This window comes from Orbicella faveolata, unplaced genomic scaffold, assembly GCF_042242905.1.
Source record: "Orbicella faveolata isolate gen_17 unplaced genomic scaffold, um_ofav_v1 contig_2, whole genome shotgun sequence".
Classification (NCBI taxonomy): Eukaryota; Metazoa; Cnidaria; class Anthozoa; order Scleractinia; family Merulinidae; genus Orbicella; species Orbicella faveolata.
The window spans coordinates 22,474,491-22,496,126 of NW_028301547.1; the positions used below are offsets into that span (position 1 = coordinate 22,474,491).

Here is a 21,636-nt window from a genome sequence, read left to right on the forward strand (position 1 = left end):
GTAGTAACTATTTCCGCTGACTCCAAATCTCTATTGTTCAACTCTCACGTGCATAAAAGTTTTGGAAGGTTTTGGAAGTTTTGTTGACATTGTCTTCACATAATGGGCCGCATGAGTAGATGTAAGAAAATAAAATCGTGTGATCCATTTTACAAAGGACTGAGGAAAGACAACGCCTCAATCAGGTGAGTATTTCGATTTTGATAACCTATTTTTATGTAATTTTAAAAAAGCTCACTTATACATGATGACTATGTACGTTTAGTTTAAAACTACTTTGGGTGAAACGGTGCTAAGCTTAAGCTAAGCTTATCTATATTCTTACGTTTTCTTCATGGGCAAATCTCGCCGTTTTGTCTCGCCCTTGAGCAGCGAAAGGAAATCAAACAACTGTCAATACAGAATGATGAAAGAACTGAAAGGGACTGGGTATATTTAGCGCTACTTGCAGTACACGTGACTCATAGACCACCATAAAAGTTTATACCTGTCAACTTTTTGTGAATCACAGGCAAGAGATATTTATCCTTTGAGGACTGAGAGTGCCAGGATTTTCTAGGTAGCCCAACCAGATTCAAAGCCATCCAAAGAAGATTTATTAAGATCTGAAGAATTTTTTGACAATGTTTCAAACTTCCCACTCCTGATCCCAAAATGCACTTCACTAACATAACAGTAAATTCATAATTGATTGGTGCCAAAATCACAATACATGTCACTAGTCGTGACTAATTAGAAATCCATCAATCTCTAGCTTTAACTACCTGCAACACTGTTAACCTCTGTTATTAATTCTCTCAGTTTTTATAGTGTGAAAATTAATGCTAGTTTGGAAAATTGAGGAAGATTTGTATCTTTAAAAGTTGCTTGATGACTGAAGGCTAGCTGTCCAAACATTTTTAAATTAGTATTAATAGTACAATCAGGTTCAGGGTCTGTGAGACAGAGCATCTTTACTTGCTGAGTTTCTGCCCCACGTGACTTCATAAGATCTACCTCTTGCTTTGCTGGAGGGCAGTAATTAAGCAAAGTGATGACTAAGCAAAGGTCGACTTGTGGCAAGTCTATACCACATGTAGCTTAGGTAAGTATTCTTGAACTAAAATGTGTTATACCAAAATTATTTTTAGCAATAAACCTGTGCTGAAGAACGATAAGCTTAGTGAACAAGAAATGCCTAGAGCAGCAAAAGATCTCTTTAGAAGACAGCTGGTCATGAAGAATAAAAGCACCATGAAGAAAACTGCTAAAACGAAAAAGAAGCAAGGTACAAATTAAACTGTATTTTAATGTGGATATGGTTGAACCTCTCAAAAGTGGATGTCCAGGGATGTGGCTTAGAGAACATTCTACTTAGGTGTAAGCAGTGGCTCATTAACAAGTCTAGGTAGCTTTTCTGTCCTTGACAACTTCAAAGTTTCTGCAAGTTGTTGTTTTTGTGTGAAATCTCAGCCAGATTTAAATTATGTTTCAGCCGGTGAAATTAGTCGGCAGCTGGCCCTTGGTTACATCTCTGGGTGCTCTTGGTATTGAAAATTAACTAAATTAATTTTAGTTAGAATTTCATGTAAAAATTTATTATAGTGCCCTCAACAAAGGAAAGCGACTAGCTACCTGCAAAAGCAATGGCTTTATCCCAGCCTGTGTCTTTTTCTGATGTTCTTGGACAAGCCACTTTACTCTCAAAAAAATTATGTGCCTATCTCCACTCAGGGATAAAATATGGTCACTAGAAAATTGTAAGGTGATAAAAATACTCATAGGTAAGGGAGGGGGGTGGGGCAGGGGCACAGTCTGTCACCTGTGATGGACTAATAACCTGTCCAGTTTGAGTAGCAAACTGGAATTTATCACCATGCCACCTTAGTCTCCTCGAAATGGTCAGTTCCGTGTAGGTTAGTTGTAGAGCAATTGATACCATGGTAATGAACTTCCGGTCCTGTAGCGAAACATTTTGCCATGTGACTTTGGTCTTCAAAGACCGTGTGATAGTTATGTTTTTCCTGCCGGCTGAGCTTGCAAAAGAGGCAGGAAACAAAGTTCTCTCACACTGAATGGGGGACCTGGGTACGAGTCAGGATGTCAGTTTCACTTTCGGACGTGTAATTCAGTTTTTCTTTTCTTGCCGGACAGTGCAACAGTTTTCCCACCCTCCCACCCCTTAGCGAGTGCTTGCCTACGTTTATAGAAGTGTATCAACATTTGGGTAGTTTTTTCCTGCTGTTGACTCTGATTCTGTTATCGTTGTGATGTTGATGGAATTGTCAATAAAGTGCTGTTGCATTGTCGTGTGGCAGACAAATGGCATTCAGTGTGGGAGAAGGTATTTTTCCTCATTTGAGGAAGACACTGCAATGGCTCTGGAAGCTTGTAGTAGGTGGATATTTTGATTTTGGTCAGGCAACCTTATTATAGTATGAATTCAACAGATTAATTTTATGGAAATCTCAAAGGATAGAGGAGGTTCCCCTTACCCCTAAACTCAATATGTTCTTTTGCCATCATCATTCTATGGAATTATCCCATTCTTTGGTCTGCTCCCCCAACTAAACAAAGGCCTAGAACAGCCTGAAGCCACCAAGCTTTGAAAGCGAACTTGCGATATATACGATATATGAACAGCAGTCGAGAAAGAAACTAATCTAATCTTATACATCGAAAAAGGAACAGCATCATCTTGCACAACTTTTTGTACCTTGTATTTTTTGTGATTTTCTTTTATTAATACATACTCACTTATAATAGATACATGTATTGATTACACATCTACATGAATTTTTTTTTAGCCCAGAGAAATAAAAACTTAAGAAAAATGAATCATAAAATATTACAACAACATTTCTGATCATTTTCCGTAAACATTCACTCTGATTAGGAATGACAAAGTTTCAACGAATTCCAGGAGAAAGCAAGAAGCAGTATTTTGATAGGATTGACCATCAAGCCACTGTGGAGGTTGCAGAATCTTTGAAAGCATCAAGGAAGATGAGAGATGGAAGAAGAAAGTAAGCTAAATTTCCCTGTCATATGATAGCTTGACTTCTTCTCTTGTCATTTTCCTTTAATTTCTTGTTGCAGGGCTTCCTTTTCAAACAATGTCTTGTGCAAAGTCTGTGTTCACTCCAAGATCCTTATCATTGAAATAAAACTACCAAAACATTTGACATGTCTGAAATGGTAATTTTCTGAGATCTTTGGTTTGAATTTATGGGTTATATTAGTATGCATGGTATCATCAGAAAATTCTGTACTCCAATGGTTGTTTTTCCCATTTTCCCAGTGTCCCATCATTGGAAAATATTTGATGTTATAACAGATCTGCAAACTAAACACTGCAAAATTTCTTTTGGTTGGCTTGCTGATGCTGAAAAACACCAGTTTTAAATTCAGCAGCCAGCCCAATTGGTTCTTTCAGCTAATGATAAGCATCCCCAGGTACACAAATACACCAAATCATGGAGGCAATGTGTTTGAGGGGTTCAAGGCACTCAGTCTGGTCTTTTAATCCAGGGAAGTGGATTCAAGCCCCTCCCCTTGAATTCGTCCTTGGTAGTCCGGGGCTCAACTCCTCAGTTATGCTTTGTAAATAACCAAGAAGAACTGGCCTACCTAAGTTGAGTTCTTGAAATATGTTATGTTTAATTGTAATATTTGATTCAGAATTAGTCGTCATTGCCCCAAAGTGAGAGTGGTCAATAATATTAAGATATTAATTTTTGTTTGTAATCCTTTGAAACGATCTTTTAAGAATTCTCATGACATAGGGGCGTGGTATGGTTTAAATGTGTACTGTGTTCATTGGATTTTATATTGTTTTTTTTTCTTAGACATCTGAATGAAAGGAAGCAGAAGATGAAAGAAAAGAGAAGGTCATCTGAAGAAAATACCTGCTTAGGTCCTACAAAAGGTGTCTGTAATCTAGTCATGACTAAGAGCTATCAGTAGAATTCTTCTAGTATACTAATGCAAATGCTGCAATCTAATTGGCTGAGCTACTGTACACCATCAGCCTTTAGAGTGCAATGGCCTGGGGTCATCTACAAAATAGCGTTGTTTCCTCGCCTTTCCGAAGCTTCGGAGGAATACAGTAAACACCCACATATAAGAACACACAATTTCAGAGGTCAGACTGATTGTGTTCTTATTTATCGGATGCTTAGTGAAAAATCAGCCTCAGGATGTTCTTAAATGTTCTTAAATTTTTTTAAATTCAGTGCTGTACAGCATAAAAAATGTTGCTAGAAATTTTAATCATGTTTTTGGCCAATTACATAAATTGATGGAACAATAATTAAAAACCTAATGTTCAAATAGGTCTACTGTAATCAGTAATGTAACAAAACAGTAACAAGAAGGGTGTATGTATAGTTCTGTCGCAGATCCATATGCTGCCCCACCCTTGAAATGCCTAAAGTAGAGGTCCACTGTACATCTGCAAATCTGACACCCTTCCCATTTTATAAGAACATTATTTTTTTTTCCAGGCTGATATTGTTCTTATAAAAGTGGTGCTTTATTTGCCAAATTTCAGCCTGATGTTCTTAATCCATGTGTTCTTATATGCGGGTGTTTACTGTATTTAGAAACAAGTGGGCAATCAAATCGTGGAAATCGATTTTTAATGGGAATTTCAATCAGGGTTCTGTTATAGCAACTCAATGAGGTAATAGTTGATTTGGCTTTCGGCCTTCGCTGGGTCTGCTATCTAATGGCCCCCATACCCGGGAAGATGCTTTACATTGTGTCGGTAAAGAGCGGAAAAAAGGTCCGAGTGCATGCTTGATGGAAGGGAGGTAAAACAATTCCACTTGCACCTTGTGACCATCTTATTCTCAAAGGCTGCTATTCTTTTGGTCACCGCTCACCAAAAATGCATGTGCTCTGGGGATGAGCTTGACGTAGTGATGCCTGGTGACGAGGCAGTGGAAAGAAGTTAGCAATGCAGTCTGACAAAGTGCGGAATATTAGGCGCCATTTTTACCCTTTGTGTTTTTCAGATAGTGTTCGGTTTGGAGATGTTGTAATGCAGCCGCCATCTCTTACAGCAAAACCCAGAAAAGCAGCTCAAACAAAGAAGGTATCGAGAACCATTGATCAAGAAAAACGGTTTTTTCGAAAGTAGTGATTCATTTACATAAGTTGTGAAACTGCTCCATGATCTTAAATTTTCCGACGCATTCTATGCAGGCAAACATTCTGTTGTTGATATACAAACGATACTAGTTAATGGCACAAAAGTTGTCAGAAAACCCTTGGAAAACCTTTGAAAGCTCTCTTTCAGTTCTCTTTGGCTCATCACACGACCCATCTTTCCACTGCCGAGAAGCATTGCCTAGCAATGCAAATAATGACTTAAGGGACTGCTCATTTTTTCTGAGATAAAGGGGGCGGGGTGCTGGTCGGATTTAGGGGGGACGTGCCAAGAAACAGGCTTCAAACGAGGGGGTGTCTGAAAAAATATAGCGCGTACGGGGGGCGGGGGTCATTCAAAATAATTACTATGCGACTATGATAGTGCTAGAGGATTGCCTAGTTTCTTTTATGTGTTTCCTTTCCTTGTGGTAGGGATCGAAGACGCTGTTACTCCACTCGTTAGTCTCGCAAGAAAAAGACCCGAACTGTGACACAAATGCACAAACTAAGACTTCAGTAGGTGCTGGGCTGCCGAAAGCCAAGAAACGCAAGCATATGTCAGCTCTTGAACAGGATAAAGCTGACAAGGAGAGAGAACGCGCCATAATGGCGTACAGACTGATGCGAAAACAACGTCTGCAAGAAAAGAACGGTGTCGTGTGAAGCAAAAAGAGTTGCGTGGATGTCGTGCGTGGATTGCATCCGCAGCAGCAAGTCCCGATGAAAAGTTTGTTGCGAAAGTTTTCGTATAACGCGAAAAAGTTGTAGCTCGCGATAAAGATCTCCAAGGAATTGACAGTTATTACCAACTCTTTGGAAGCACACAAGTTATCTGTCACCTGGCTGTCTTTCAATTGTGAGGAAATTACTGCCTATGGCTTGCACAGGTTACAGGTTGCTTGTCCTGCCGGCTTTTCCTCCTTCTGCGATTTTTTTTTTTTTTTTCACCCAAGAAAGGAGGGACCGGTCGTCGCCCCTAGATCCGCCACTGTCTTTTTTTGTAACTTAAACCGAACTGTTTTAGTGACACAATTTGCAAGTGTAAGATCGAACGTACACGTTACAACAAGGAATAACTGAAAATGGATGGGATTTACATGTAGAAAGAAAGTTTAATAAATAATTTAGTGCACGTTGGTGGGAAACAATGACACTTTTTCCATACAGTGGCTACCTCTCAGCTTTGAAATTGCGATAATTCAGAAAACAGTACGAAGTGGTATCTACGGCAAAAGAGAAGGAACAATTAAGAAGCAACAATTTACTTGAGGAACCAGTGAGTGAATCCCGAGATCGATGTAAATTATTGAAAGATACAGTTGTCTCGATACTAAAATAAACTCGATTCAATTGCCATCAACAGAGTTGCGCATTCAGCTGCATAGACCATTCTCGTCCCCAGTGCATTAGCCTTCTCAATTAAAAATTTTTATATCTTCTTTGCTTGTGATCCCACAAACAGAAGATGTCGTTGATAAACCGTTTCCACTCAAGTGGTTTATTTGTGTTTTGCCTCAAGATAGCATCCATTGAACTGGAAAGATCTCTTTAAGAATGAGGCTGAGCATTTCTCTTACAAAGTGCGTTGCTATAGAAGGGTTTTAGTCATGGAATTCCGCGTATGTCTGCATACTAAAGCAATGCCTTCCTCCTGTGGGATGTTCGTGTAAAGGCTAGTAACATCCATTGAGACAAGAAAGGCGTCTCTAGGAACCCTAGTGCTTTCGATAAACTTAATGAAATGATGCCTTTTCGGGTTTGGCCTCAGTCTGGGCCAAAACGATGCTGGAGCAATGAGTCCACCAATTTGATTTTAGGGCCCTTGTCCTCCCTGGACGAAATAAGAGAATGGCAGGGCTTGTGGCCACTTGAGCTCAGGGGTAAATAGGTAGTTTATTACATTTATGATTAAGCCGTATCGCATTTATGGTTGTTCAGCTTATTACATTTATGGTCAAATTTTATTACATTTATGGTTGGTGAATTTATTACATTTGTGGTTAAAAGTTGTTACATTTATGGTCAGTGTTACATTTATGGTCAATTCTTATTACATTTATGGTTGGTATTACATTTATGGTTTTTATTACATTTATAGGTGATAAAACTAGGGTTAACAAGGGTTCTTGCAGGGGTAATCTCCTTGACATATAGGTTCGAGTCCGTGCATTGCCATTAATTTTCTCTTTCGCTTTTTTTTTGTTTGCAGAGAAATCGAGAAAAATTACGCGGATCAAGGTGGAAAGGTATTGTATTTGATTTGATTTACAAACGACGAGTTTTATAGGACATTTCACAAGGTCGAACATTCTGCCTCTGCCGAGTTATTCTCACTCGTTCCTGTCAGCTTCGTTCCCAGGGAGCTCTTCTTCCGCGCCCGCTGAAGCGAGAGAGAGGGGCGGGGAAGAAAAGAGACCTGACGCGCGAACTGCCTTACTCGTCCCAGACATCTCCGAAAGCTATGTTTTAGCCAACGAAATGGCACAAAAATACGGACTGTTTCACAGTCCGCTTTCCTTGTCTTGTCCTCTTCTTTTTGACCGCCATCATTCGTTGTTTCATGACTTTGAATCGCTGAAAAAGCTATGTGCACATGTGGCCAGTGCTGTATAGTCGAGACAGTATCCACAATAATAAGCTTGAATATAATGCTAGTTTCAGTCTTCCAACTTTGTCTTTGGCTAATTTCAAACTCCACAGAACGTAAGCAGTGAAAAACACTTTGATACAAGAAAAATGAAAATCTCGATCAACTGGTAAGATGGCTTCATAGGATTATAGGCTCAGTCTTATAATTTCATCTTAGTAAGAAAGTAAAACTTTATTTACCTAGGGTGGCCCATTCAGCATCACAGCTGGTGTCCAGAGGGGCCCTGGTAATAAATATTAAACTCATGAAAATCTTGTACCCTATTCCATTGTATAATGATATAATCAACGTATCTCTAAGGTGTAACATTTGTGTAAACAAAAATTGACAGTGCTGTAGTTGTAGCGTTCACAGATGTCAAATTTATCAACTGCCACAATCATCACCTTCATCATTAAAGTGTGTCTGATAATAACCTGTTGTGGGTGTAATAAGTAGTGTCATGCAGAATTGTTATCACCATCGTCATTGCGGTTTGCCACAAAGCTTTGGCGGTGATCTAAGCGAGCTCTTGAGCCTTGGCAAACAGTTTAGCAGCTGCTATTTCGATCCTTTCTCTGTACTCCAAATTGTTGTAATTACCCACAGGAACCTCATCCATGCCATACATGGCTCCCCACCAAGCTGCTGCTATCACTCCTGTGCTGTCACTGTCACCGCCATGAAACATGGCTCGGCTACAAAGCTCTTCCCAGGATGCCCCTGCACCTAGGAGGGCGTCGTAAGCGATCATTGGTGCATCATGACCACTGGCCCCACCCCACCCGTTCAAACTCAGTGATTTGTAGAACATGTCGCGTTCCTTAATAGGGAAAGGTTCAGGAAATACTGGGTCACTGGTACCTTGAAGAATTCCACGGAAAGAGAGATAGCTCGTCCAGGCCTCAGTGAAGTAAGGCCAATGCTGTTCATTCTCCTCGACATCACGATCAACCTCTTTGATGTAATCCATGGCTTTGGGGAGGGTGGACAAGAGTGCTGCACCCCACTCCCTCACGGGTTTTCCTTGGACAGCAAATGATGTGAATAGGGCAGACGCCAAGGAACCGAGGTAGCCTGGTACAAACAAAGCAACAACATGTTGAGCTGTCTTGTATAACCTGAGATGTCTCATCAGATACAATCTAATTTTTTACATCCTAGCTCGTATCCAATTCAAATGAAACCTCTTTGCAAAAGTAACCACGAAACTGATCATGAATGCCTGCATGATTTGTGGATTTACAAGATAACTTATCTCAAGATAACATATTGACAACAGATCCTTACTGATGTCAATGGGTGAGAATGATAAACCCTGAGAATAACGATGGCATTTTTAAAGTCTGTGTTGGCCTTAAGTGTCCTAGTTTTTCTAGAGCATTAAGCTACTAAGAGTATTTCTACTCCCTCATAGATGGGATGCTAGCCCATCACAGGATTTTCCAGTACCCATTTATACACCTGGGTGGAGAGAAGCACTGTGAGAGTATAGTGTCTTGCCCAAGAACACAACATAATTACCCCACACCCAGACTGATCAATCCTGGGTCCAGCACACTAGCTGTTACGCCACTACACCTCTCAATATTCAAAATTTAATATGACTTTTGACAGGTTTGTTTACTTGTAATTGTATTGACAAACAGTTTACATTCTCAGATAACACCTTAGTAAGTGACTAATCTAAAGACAGATATCTTTCTGCCCTTAGTTTGGCTAGCTACACACAAACAAATTAGCAAAGACCCTTTAATTGAGTTGTTACATTAGGCCATCATTTATAGTGCATAGTACAGCATCACTTGGGTGATCACACAATGCTCTCTCGCCAGCCCTTTCTTCCACCGTGGGAAAATGACCTAAATAAAGCAAGTACAATGCTCTTTCCCATAAACCTAATGACCCACATAATTGTTACAAAAAATAAAACTTAAGCCACTAAGAAGTACTTTTAGCTTGGAGGATAGTTTCAAGATTTAAGATTTAATTCTCTCTATTCTAAGGACTGCAAAGGGGAAAAATGAAGGTCCAAAAAAAAAAAAAACTGATACACTTATTAACCACCCATATCAGCAACATTGGCATGCTTCTTATGGAATCTTTAGTCATTTGCCGTTGTTTCTATTAGAAGTGAGACTCCCCTCACTTATGAAGAGGTAATTTGGAATAATCGAAAAATTTTAGTTAACGGTAAACCTGTATTCTACAAAAGTTGGCTTGACAAAAATATAATATAAATCCAGGATCTCCTTCGAGGAGGATGGTAAATTCCTGTCCTTTAAAAACTTTTGTAATGAGTTTAAGCTCAAAAGGCCCTTCACCCTCTATTTTGGTCTTATTGATTCTATGTCAACTTCTTGGAGGTTAGCATCTGAAAATCCTCCTTCATGATGCTCAGAAAATGAAGAAAAAGAAGAAACCATTTCCACCAAATATGTGTACAACTTGCTGTTGAAGAAATTCTTCATAACACCTTCTGCCGAAACTAAATTCTTAAAACATGGTCTCACTCCCGAAACAGTCCAAAAAGTGTATGAATAACCTTTCCAGATCACATATGACATTAAAATAACAATGTTTCAATATAAGATTATACACAACATTCTCACAACTAAAATGTCTCTTTTTAGAGCCAAAACGTCTGACACACCATGTATGTCCTCAATGCTTAGCTGATACACACTCCCTAGATCATATGTTCTTACGCTGCTCTTCCATTATAGCCTTTTGGAAAACTCTTCAAAACTGGTGAAAAAATATAACGAAAAAGCAGCTAACATTATCAAATAGTATAATTTTATAGGGTGTTTTCACCACAACGGAACACAGATACTCTTTGAATTATGTGCTTCTAATTGCAAAATTTTCTATATAATGCAGCTGCCTACAAAACGAAAAGCTCTCTTTCGACAGTTTTCTCATACTTCTAAAAGAAAATTAAATATATGGAAAGAAATAGCATTTAAAAACAAGTCTATGACTGCTTTCCAAAAATCCTTTCAGCATATCATTTAACATGCATTGATGAGGTGGTTTCTTTGTTTTGTTACCAGTAACTAAGCAAATGATGTAAATAGTGTCTATGTTTTTTTTTTTGGTCAGTAATATAATGCTTACCACATTGTACATACGTAGGAAGTGCAGCATTAGTAGAGCTGCCTTTTTGTTCGAAACTTTAAAACAAACAAAAAAACTGGACATTTACAAACTATATTGTTTTAGCTATGTAAACTAAAGGATGTAACTAACTATCATATTGTTCTGTAAGTAAGTATTGTACTGTAAAATTATTTTCCTCTTTTTATGTTTTTAGTTTTTCCTATGTATATTGTGTTTATAAATTAATCTAAAATTAAAAAAATCAATAAAAAATTAAAAAAAACAAAAACAAAACAAAAAACAAAACATTGGCATGCTTGGATATCTCATATTAGTATCACCCAACTAGTGGACTAATGCAAATCCTGCATTTTGATTGGCTACGCTACTAGGGGACTATTAGTAATAGTCATCGAGTAACAAAATTGGCACCATTGAGCGTGACGCTTTCTTTCATTTTATTCCCAAATAAATATTTCTTCAACTTGCATTTGCTAACTTTATTATTACCTTTTCTGTCCAACTAGTTGGGTGATACTAAAACAATTAGACCCTTCGCCCTCAAGGGCCACGGGTCAATAGCCCATTCAGCTTCGCCTCATGGGCTATTGACCCGTAGCCCTTGTGGGCTATGGGTCTAATTGTTAATTATGCCCTAAAATTTCCCATCCAACAATCATCAATGTCACTCCTTACAGTGCTGTGGAGGTGATCAGCTTTAAGGAAGTGATACTATCATTGTTTTCTTGCATAGTTGATATGAATTCTTGCTAGCTCAAGTAGAAACATTATTTAAGCATTTCTTTTTTATTGATTCCCACTGGGATAATGTATCCCTTGATAAGCCGCTCCTTGTGAAAATCACATCATTTGAAGATGAACAGTTTAAACAAAGGCTATTTTACTTTAAGTGACTATATTTTTGTTGTTAACCTTTGGCTTGAAACCGTTAGGATTTTTTGACTGCTTATCTCTATTTCACTGTTTTTTTGTAAATAAATGCAATTGCTAGCAGTTCCCTCCACAGATGGATGGATTATTTGTGTCTTTACTCACAACAGAAATAGTCTCTGTTTGGCTGAGCAACGTGAGAGAGCACAAAGAAAGTAGTACTTCCTAAATCATGTAATCCATTATCATGCTAACAATTTGACTGTGAGCAAATGAAATGAATAAAGTAAAGCACTTGTGAGTAATGGTCATACCAGTTGGATGATTGTGTGTCATTCGGCCACTTTCTACACTGACAGCAATCAGATCTTCAAGCTTCTCCGGTGAGTGGTACAAAAGACCAATACACATGGAACGCATGGCTGCACCACACCCAACCCCTCCGGGATTAAATGGCACCACAAATCCTTGGGGTCGTTCCGGTCTCAGATGCGCACAACTTGATGATGTTGTGATCCCTGGTGCTCGTCCTGCCATGTCGGACTACAATTAAAGTATTTTTTTAAAAAAGTAAACAATCATTAAGAAACATTTTTTCAAATTAATTATTATTCTTGATCAAGACACATATGGGAGTTAAAGGCTGAGGAAAAATTGCAGACAAGAAAGAGTGTTCAAATCAATAAAGTATGAACACAAAATCCCTCTAATAAAAAAGTAAAGTAAAGTCTGTGCAGGGTTGGACATTAGCAGTTGCCTGCTCACCCAGGCAAGTGTCTAAAGTGTCGGGTGAGTGCAAATCATGGACCACTCACCCATTTGGCAAGTACGATTTTGCTGAGAAAATCTCAGAACATAAACTTACCATTTCTATTTTATAAAACTTTATATTCCGAACTGTCTAATAAATAGGCACTGAAAGGCAACATTGGGCCTCGAAAATAGACAAATATGGCTTTCTCTTAGTGCTAATTACGTAATGCATGTACTTGTACAAAGCGGTACTGTTGGTCACTATCAAGCCATTGGTGATCAGGTAAACATGGCACCCAAGGAGCGCTCCTGAGAAGAACAGACATGTTTACTCGCAAACTACAGGGATCTCATGAAGATTCATCAATAAAAGAAGTGCCTCCATTGTGTTTTCTTGGGGTTTAAGGTCTTTAAATAGAATTTTCCATTGAAGTAATAATCTTCAGTCTGCCACGTGTTCGATAATGTTGCAAGTGAATTGTTTTCCCGTACTTTCCCAGCATTCTGATTAATGCGTGTTCTCTCTATAAGTTTAAAAATGGGGTAAGCTGATCATGGCCAATATGTGGAAATATATTTCTAAAGTTGACGATGAGAAAAAAGAACGAAAAAGCCCTGAAAGCTGCCCCTGATATGAGGGAATACAAGAAGACAAAGGACCAGGAAGTTTTCTATAAATAGCAAGTTGGCCAGATGTGGTTTAAGTATGATGAGGAGAAAGGTATGATTAGCAAGTGGTGTGTTGAGAACAAACAAACTTTGGTCACATAGAATGTTGTCGGAGTCGATTTGATGGTAAAAATAGTAAAAATAAAAGATTAGTAAAATGGTTGGAGAGATGAGTGGGGAGGGGGGGGTAAACTTTTGGGCAAGCGAAAACTGGTCCTGGCGAGTGCATTTTAAGGGTCACTCGCCCAAATGGCGAGTGTTCTCAGAATTAAGTGTCCAACCCTGCTGTGTGGGGTCAAGTGGTCCTAACAACCAGAGCTTATCTCAGTTTCCATAGCATTAAGAGAATAGGAGTATTTCTACTTCTCCTCCCTCCTGGATGGGATGCCTTTCCATTGCAGGGGTGCCTCCAACATTAAATTCGCTTGAACTCATTTATAGACCTGGGTGGAGAATGGCACTGTTAAAGTATACCGGTAGCATCTTGCCCAAAAACACCATTCAGTGACCCTGTCTGGCGCTCACATCTGGACCACTAGGTCCAGAGTGCAGCATGCTAACCATATGGTCACCATGCGTCAACAAGCAAACGGCTGTTAGTGTACCAAAAGTTAAATGATGTAATGTAAAATGTAAATGTAAATCTCATTTATAGTTGTCATGCACTTAGCTATACAAGCACTAAGCTTGGCTAGTTTTCAGGCATGCCACTGAAACAAAGAAAACAAACATTTCAAATAAACGTAACATAGTTAACATAGCCGTCTTACCATACTTTCCTTGTATTTTGAAGCAAGCTCAAGAAACAGCTCTTGACGTGTTATCCATGACGACACAAGAGCCTCTGCAGTGGCAAGGTGCAAGACAGTATCATCACTCACAACCCAGCCTGTAATATCAATGTTTTCAAGTCCGCCAAGGCTCTGTAGCTCTCGGTGAATATCCTCTCCAGAGTGACAGAATTCCCACTTGCCATTGTTGTAGCCCAATGCATCCCCCACTGCACTGAGGACCATAGATGCTTTGAACTGATCAAGTGTAGACATTTTGAATAGTGGCTGTTAATGATTGATGAGTCTTTTTAAGCTGAGGGAAAGGAAGCAAAAGAATTATTTATTACTTTTCTCCTCTGGTGTGCAACTATTTATTAAGTTAGGTGCAGTACTATCCAGTTCAGCCTATGCAGCAGATATTTACCAATATTAGTAGTAGTGAGTCACTCACTCCTGCAATGTCAAAGTGGAAAATGCACTTTTCAACTGGAAACTGAGAATGTTTTGTCGCTCTGAGAACTGTTCCCAGCCTTGGCCAATAAGCGAGCGTGAAATCACATTCATTCGTAAACGAGAAACAGTTCTCAGTATCCACCAATGAGAACGGGTGAATTTTTCATCGAAAACAAAATGTCTGGTAAGCATCTGTCATGAATCACCGATAAGTAATTACTCTCGAACGTTTGTTTGTCATCATCCATTAACCACACATGAATGAGTTTACACAATGGTCTTTTATCAATAGTAGCCGAGTTGAATTTTTGCGAATATCGACTCTCTACAAGAATGGTGTTTACGTGGTGTTTACCAATATTAGACAGCAGTGAGACTGAGTGGGGCGCCCGCCCGCCCGACAGAGTGCAATGTCAAAGTGGAAAATGCACTTTTCAACTGGAAACTGAGAATGTTTTGTCGCTCTGAGAACTGTTCCCAGCCTTGGCCAATAAGCGAGCGTGAAATCACATTCATTCGTAAACGAGAAACAGTTCTCAGTATCCACCAATGAGAACGGGTGATTTTTTCATTGAAAACAAAATGTCTGGTAAGCATCTGTCATGAATCACCGATAAGTAATTACTCTCGAACGTTTGTTTGTCATCATCCATTAACCACACATGAATGAGTTTACACAATGGTCTTTTATCAATAGTAGCCGAGTTGAATTTTTGCGAATATCGACTCTCTACAAGAATGGTGTTTACGTGGTGTTTACCAATATTAAACAGCAGTGAGACTGAGTGGGGCGCCCGCCCGCCCGACAGAGTGCAATGTCAAAGTGGAAAATGCACTTTTCAACTGGAAACTGAGAATGTTTTGTCGCTCTGAGAACTGTTCCCAGCCTTGGCCAATAAGGGAGCGTGAAATCACATTCATTCGTAAACGAGAAACAGTTCTCAGTATCCACCAATGAGAACGGGTGAATTTTTCATTGAAAACAAAATGTCTGGTAAGCATCTGTCATGAATCACCGATAAGTAATTACTCTCGAACGTTTGTTTGTCATCATCCATTAACCACACATGAATGAGTTTACACAATGGTCTTTTATCAATAGTAGCCGAGTTGAATTTTTGCGAATATCGACTCTCTACAAGAATGGTGTTTACGTGGTTCTTTAACTAAGCTTAACAACAAAAAAGAAAATGTACTGGGGATATTAAATTGAAAATTTTCTAGTTAAGCCGCACAAGGTCCACATAATTGCGTTGCGGACGATACAACGTGAAATTCTGCTTTTCCATTTTTCTTTTCTAACAAGCATATTAAGGAAGACGGCAACTTACCATCAGTGCGTCGATCCGTCGTCCAAATGCAAATTTCATTAACTTTTTCCTGGGTCCATAAATATTGAAAGCGAGTAATCGTTTTCCCTGAAATTCGCGCCAAAATTTTCTCACACTTGGTTAGCCACTGTTTCATTACGATCTCTTTGAGTATTCCTCGGTAGCTTGGAGGATACCTTGTCACTTCTGATAATTTACCGTTTGGTGCAATCATTTTGATTCGTTCTTCGGCGCAACTCCAAGCTCCTTTCTCTGAAATCTATCCTTAGCGCGCGCCAACCCGCCACGCCGGACGATATTACCGCTTTATCTGAGCATATCATACATTGAATGGTCACCGGCGGGCGATTTAGGTCAAGTTATTTTTAGAATTGAGAACAGTTCTCGTTTTCTACCAATCGACATGGTTTGTATTGCTTGTATATTCGCTTGAAACAGCTTTATACACGGATGATCAGTCATTCTTCGGACTACAAAGCAAATAAATATTCTGCTGAAATCTTACGCATAGAAAGCAATAATTAATTTTTTCTCAAAGCCACGAAAGGACGAAACACGACTATTGCTTTCGAGGTGTCATGTTACGAAATCACGAGTATTTGCGTGTTGTTTGACGTGCAGACCTTGCTCGTCATGTCACTCATCTCCGTTCATTCCATTTATGGGAAGACTGTAACCTGAACATCTGTTGTCTTTGCTGTTCTGTCTCAGTGGCCCTCCATAAAATAATATATTTACGGCAAAGCGAATAATAAAATTTCGCATCTTAGCGGGAATTATCCACCTAACGTATTTTATCGCGCTCAGCAAGGATGGCTCAGCATTGAAGTTTCGCTGAACGATTTCGTGTGCTGCATAGCTTTCTGTTCAAACATTCCCAGAATTGTTCTCGCTTTCAGCCAATTGGCGTTTTGTTTATCCGAGAACTGTTCGCAAATTCAGCCACTTAGCGTCAGAAAACCATGACATAACTTGCGCCTCACCCCCGAGAAGTGTTTTCCGATCGTAGAAAAGGGACTTATTGTTAACTTGTGAGAACTGTTCTCAGTCTTAGCCAATAGGCTAATGTCAGTGTACCTCTACATTAAAGAAAAGGAGTAATTTAGTTAGTTGTGACGAATGGTAAAATCCGATAACCGCCGAGATCCCTGTTTGAAAATCCGAGACCGAGACCAAAACACGCAAGACTTCTACATCGAAATAAATGCAATATAAACGAGACTTCAAGACTCTTCGCAAAGGCTGTCGAGATTTCGAGATCGGATGAAAAGTTTGCGAGACCCAAAATTTTGGAAGTAGCATTCGCCAACCCTTTTAATGGATCATTGGGACAACGAGTGAAATGAACTTGGCCGATAATTTCTTGCTTGTGAAAAGCCTTTGAATTCGGGTTTTTATTAATTCTTTCACACTCTACACCGGGATGACTCAGCATTGAATTGCCGCTGAACGATTTTCGCGCCGCAGAGCTTTCTTGTTTAACATTCCTGTAGCTGTTCTCGCTTTCAGCCAACTGGCGTTTTCTTTAACCGAGAACTGTTCGCAAATTCAGCCACTTGGCGTAAGAACAGACGATGGAATAATTTTGACAGGTTCCGGCTCAATTGCCTTTGTTTATTCTTGATCTTGGCTAATCGACACCTTCGTTATGAAAGCTAAAACAGCACTACGAGCGTCACAATGTACTAAAAGTTTCTCAAATGAGAAATGAGTATGTTTTTACTCATTACACCTTGGAGAAGGAGTTCGAGTAAAATTATAGAAAATATGACCTGCAGGAAGAATAGACTACTTCGAGACTACTTCGAGTTAGCGGAAGGTTCGAGTTATGGCAGGTTTCTTTCGCGCATTCTAAGAGTGATTCAGCATTGCATTGTCGCTGAACGATTTTTTCGTGCCGCAGAGCTTTCTTGTTTAAACATTCCCATAACTGTTCTCGGTTTCAGCCAATAGGCGATTTGTTTGTCCGAGAACTGTTCTCGAATTCAGCCACTAGCTTCCCACCCCTTGAAATGAATGTGGCTTTGTGCACTCAGTCTAGCCAGAGAGCCTCCTACCTCGGCGGCGTATACTGGCTAAATCATGGAAATCGTGTAAGTTCTCATCTATTGTATTGCGTTTAGCAAATTTGAAACCAGCATTTATTGAAATACTGAAGCGGCCGATTTTCTTGTCAGGGTTGCTTCATCCCACACTCACTCAAACAATGGACTTAGTGATCACGAGTGGGCTCAAATGTGTTACTAAATAAAAATTTTCGTCCTCTTATCACCTTATTTCAGTTTCCCAGTGTCCCTGTAAACAGAAATTATGCTCTTACTCCACTGGAACGCTCCACAAAATTTGGCAGAGATGAAAAGGGCATTTAATGCAGTCAACAATTTGAATGTGAAACGCTCCTTATCTCTAATATCCGAGAAGTGTTCTAGGTCTTGGCCAATCAAGAAATATTTTCATGGAAAGCGAAAGCAGCATTACAAGCGGCACAATTAAAGTGAAATTTGTCGAATGACACATTAGGTCTTGTTTTGCTCTTTCTCTGCGCCTTTCCCTTCATATACGCCTTTAATGTGACGTTAGGCAAACTTCCGCAAAATTGTACACGCGATATAGCATGAAAGCAGGATGCAATTCCGAGTCGACCATTTGCGTTTCTATAGAAAATCATATCTAGTAATATGATTTGCCACTGTTCGTTTTATTCAGGCTAGTAAGCAAGTTAAGTGGAGAGACTGTAAGACTTTTTCAGAGATGCTGACTTTTACAAACATTTTGCAGAAACTCCGCTCGACTTTTCAACCACTTTCAAGTATTCTCGGTTTTCACGTGCCGTCATTAAAAACAAACTAAAATTCAAATGTAAACAGACTTTTGTATTTATATCTCCATCACGAGAAAGACGTTTTACAAATGTAGCTGCTTGCATCTTTTCAGCTCGGTAGCGTGCTTTGTTTTGAAAATACAGCAGTTTTTCACAGTGCGTGACATAAAGATGGCTACTTACAATCATATCATGTACATGAAAACATTGAGTCACCGTGTGTTTTTGAGATCTGAAAAGCCAACATGACAAGAGAAGCTTCCATGTGAATGTTTGCAAGCTCGACCTAGAGAAGAAAGCCTTTGAGATATCTAAAGTAAATTGCAGATGTTTCACTCGTTTCCGGCCAGCATGTTGGTGCCCCTCAGAGGAACACTAACATGGCGTGAATACATTTTGCCGAATAACTCGATTACGTAACATCGCACAACCCTGAGACTTTGGCATTAATTATTTTTCTACAGTATCTATATTTCTTCAGTTTATCTATTGAATAGTTTATGGTTTTATTTCTTCTCTTGCGTAACGTGCACGCAGCTGAAAACCAAGAATATAAAGGCTTTTGTTTAAATTAGGTTTTTGTTTTTTTCTTCTTTCTTGGTGGCGGGTCCACAGGAATGTTTTCTTTTCCACCGGAAGCAGTCCCGGCTCGGGGTCCTCGAGTCTGTTTAACCTACGAAAAATAGAGATTATCGATCAACACTGAATTAATCGGTTAACTTAAATAATATAACTTACATTCAATGTATGATATGCTCAGATAAAGCGGTAATATCGTCCGGCGTGGCGGGTTGGCGCGCGCTAAGGATAGATTTCAGAGAAAGGAGCTTGGAGTTGCGCCGAAGAACGAATGAAAACGATTGCACCAAACGGTAAATTATCAGAAGTGACAAGGTATCCTCCAAGCTACCGAGGAATACTCAAAGAGATCGTAATGAAACAGTGGCTAACCAAGTGTGAGAAAATTTTGGCGCGAATTTCAGGGAAAACGATTACTCGCTTTCAATATTTATGGACCCAGGAAAAAGTTAATGAAATTTGCATTTGGACGACGGATCGACGCACTGATGGTAAGTTGCCGTCTTCCTTAATATGCTTGTTAGAAAAGAAAAATGGAAAAGCAGAATTTCACGTTGTATCGTCCGCAACGCAATTATGTGGACCTTGTGCGGCTTAACTAGAAAATTTTCAATTTAATATCCCCAGTACATTTTCTTTTTTGTTGTTAAGCTTAGTTAAAGAACCACGTAAACACCATTCTTGTAGAGAGTCGATATTCGCAAAAATTCAACTCGGCTACTATTGATAAAAGACCATTGTGTAAATTCATTCATGTGTGGTTAATGGATGATGACAAACAAACGTTCGAGAGTAATTACTTATCGGTGATTCATGACAGATGCTTACCAGACATTTTGTTTTCAATGAAAAATTCACCCGTTCTCATTGGTGGATACTGAGAACTGTTTCTCGTTTACGAATGAATGTGATTTCACGCTCCCTTATTGGCCAAGGCTGGGAACAGTTCTCAGAGCGACAAAACATTCTCAGTTTCCAGTTGAAAAGTGCATTTTCCACTTTGACATTGCACTCTGTAATGTATATATCTAGGGCTCAAAATACGTTTTGTACAGTTGACGTCCATACAGTGTCTAATTGAACTACACTGTAATACAGTGATGGCAAAGAACTGTTAGATATCCACAGAAATTGTTTTGCATAAGGATGGTAAGTTGTGACAGATTGTGTGGATTTTTAATTTATAGTGTCACTTTTCCTTGGACAATCAAGCATCGGATTTCTAATATTTTCCATATATTGACAGCAAGAAATTATGCCTCTCTTGAAATGAACAAATACCTGCAGGGCAACACGCTATGGCGCTACGCTAGGTGGGGATATATTTGATCTGACTTTATCCATGTTCCAGGCCCTACGGTGGGGATTTTAAGCAAAAATTCTTCTGACAAGTCACATGCAACACAGATGACCAGGGTCCCCACCTCCTTCAGGCTTAACACTGATAGAGGTATAACAAAGAGGATCATTTGTGCTAAAGGCATTTGCAGTTGAGTGTTGATCGATACCCTCAATCGATACCCTCAATCGATACCATTGATCAACATTTTGTTCAATACTTGATTGACATCTTGATCGGTACTCAATCAGCATCCCAATTGATACTCAGTCGACACTCAATCAACTGTTGATCAACAGTCCACTGATAGTCGGTCGAGTGCCACCTGACTCATATGCATTGATCGAAAATTAATGGACTGTTGACCGACTGTTGACCGAGATGTCAATGGAGCGTCGATGGAGTGTTGGCTGAGTATTGATCAAGGGTATCAATCGAAAGTATCGATTGTCACTCGACTACTGATGACTTAAGTGCACGTGATCCAAAAAAGATAGGCAACATCCTGGCTGAATCCATGAAGAACACTCTGGAAACTAAGGCTTGGTCATTGCTTCTGCCCTATAATGAAATTTATATCATACACATATTCCCAAGGGAATTCTCTCACTGGAAGACACCCTGAAATTGCAAACCCAACAGATTTCCTTTTCAGTGGAGCTTCTTATCCTCATTTCAGACAATGCATTTCATTATTGTTCACCTTTCATTTTCACTCACTCTTGAAACCTCTACGTAACACCTTAATATACTGTTGCACAAACATTTTGCACGCTTTTTGCTATTCCTCGAATGCAACATTCTGGTATCGGTATATGCTTTCTGAAAGCTGCACACTTCTAAGAGATCTCCTCGGAAAATCTCCTTTTACCAGCGTCAGCAACTTTGTTTTCAGGAAAGAATACTTTCCGTTTCTCTCTTCAGTGCAAGACTAGCGAAATTGAAACTACACGTTTGTTTTCTCCTATCACTTGACAAAATTTTCCCTTACCTGTAGACGAGTTCAAACCTTGCATGACCTAACTCTCGAAGAAAACCTTCCTTCTTCCGTCAGTAGTACTTAGGTCATGTCCCAGAGCACGTCAATTATAATGAAGACTGGACCGAGGAAAAGTTACTAAACCGAACTCGATCCAGTCTCTTGTTCGTCACGCAATCCCAGT

The 21,636-nt window shown here is 39.4% G+C and overlaps 3 protein-coding genes across 6 annotated transcripts in view; 2 read left to right on the plus strand and 1 right to left on the minus strand.

Moving 5' to 3' along the window:
• LOC149112458 (uncharacterized) overlaps positions 1-7,361 on the plus strand; it is a 31,298-nt gene extending 23,937 nt beyond the window's left edge. Inside the window, exon 2 of the transcript XR_016207462.1 lies at positions 7,343-7,361. The gene's annotated coding sequence lies outside the window, so the exon portion shown is untranslated. The remainder of the gene's footprint in view (positions 1-7,342) is intronic.
• Positions 4-6,493, plus strand: LOC149112462 (coiled-coil domain-containing protein 137-like). 2 transcript variants are annotated; one of them, XM_089290350.1, is made up of 6 exons: positions 4-185; positions 1,131-1,267; positions 2,876-3,005; positions 3,828-3,907; positions 4,998-5,077; positions 5,566-6,493. In XM_089290350.1, the coding sequence occupies exons 1-6, from the start codon at positions 103-105 to the stop codon at positions 5,794-5,796; spliced, it is 741 nt and encodes a 246-aa protein (XP_089146476.1). In that variant the 5' UTR covers positions 4-102; the 3' UTR covers positions 5,797-6,493. The 2 variants fall into 2 exon arrangements, with proteins under 2 accessions (XP_089146476.1, XP_089146477.1); XM_089290351.1 differs by lacking the exons at positions 4-185; positions 1,131-1,267 and adding an exon at positions 2,188-2,377.
• LOC149112463 (ADP-ribosylhydrolase ARH1-like) lies at positions 7,008-21,554 on the minus strand. Of its 3 annotated transcripts, none has more exons than XM_089290346.1 (4): positions 21,465-21,554; positions 13,948-14,263; positions 12,070-12,298; positions 7,008-8,839 (listed from the first exon to the last, which is right to left on the minus strand). In XM_089290346.1, the coding sequence occupies exons 2-4, from the start codon at positions 14,221-14,223 to the stop codon at positions 8,283-8,285; spliced, it is 1,062 nt and encodes a 353-aa protein (XP_089146472.1). In that variant the 5' UTR covers positions 14,224-14,263; positions 21,465-21,554; the 3' UTR covers positions 7,008-8,282. The 3 variants fall into 3 exon arrangements, with proteins under 3 accessions (XP_089146472.1, XP_089146470.1, XP_089146471.1); XM_089290344.1 differs by lacking the exon at positions 21,465-21,554 and adding an exon at positions 15,735-16,364; XM_089290345.1 differs by lacking the exon at positions 21,465-21,554 and adding an exon at positions 14,375-14,895.
• Between the last annotated feature and the right edge of the window lie 82 nt (positions 21,555-21,636).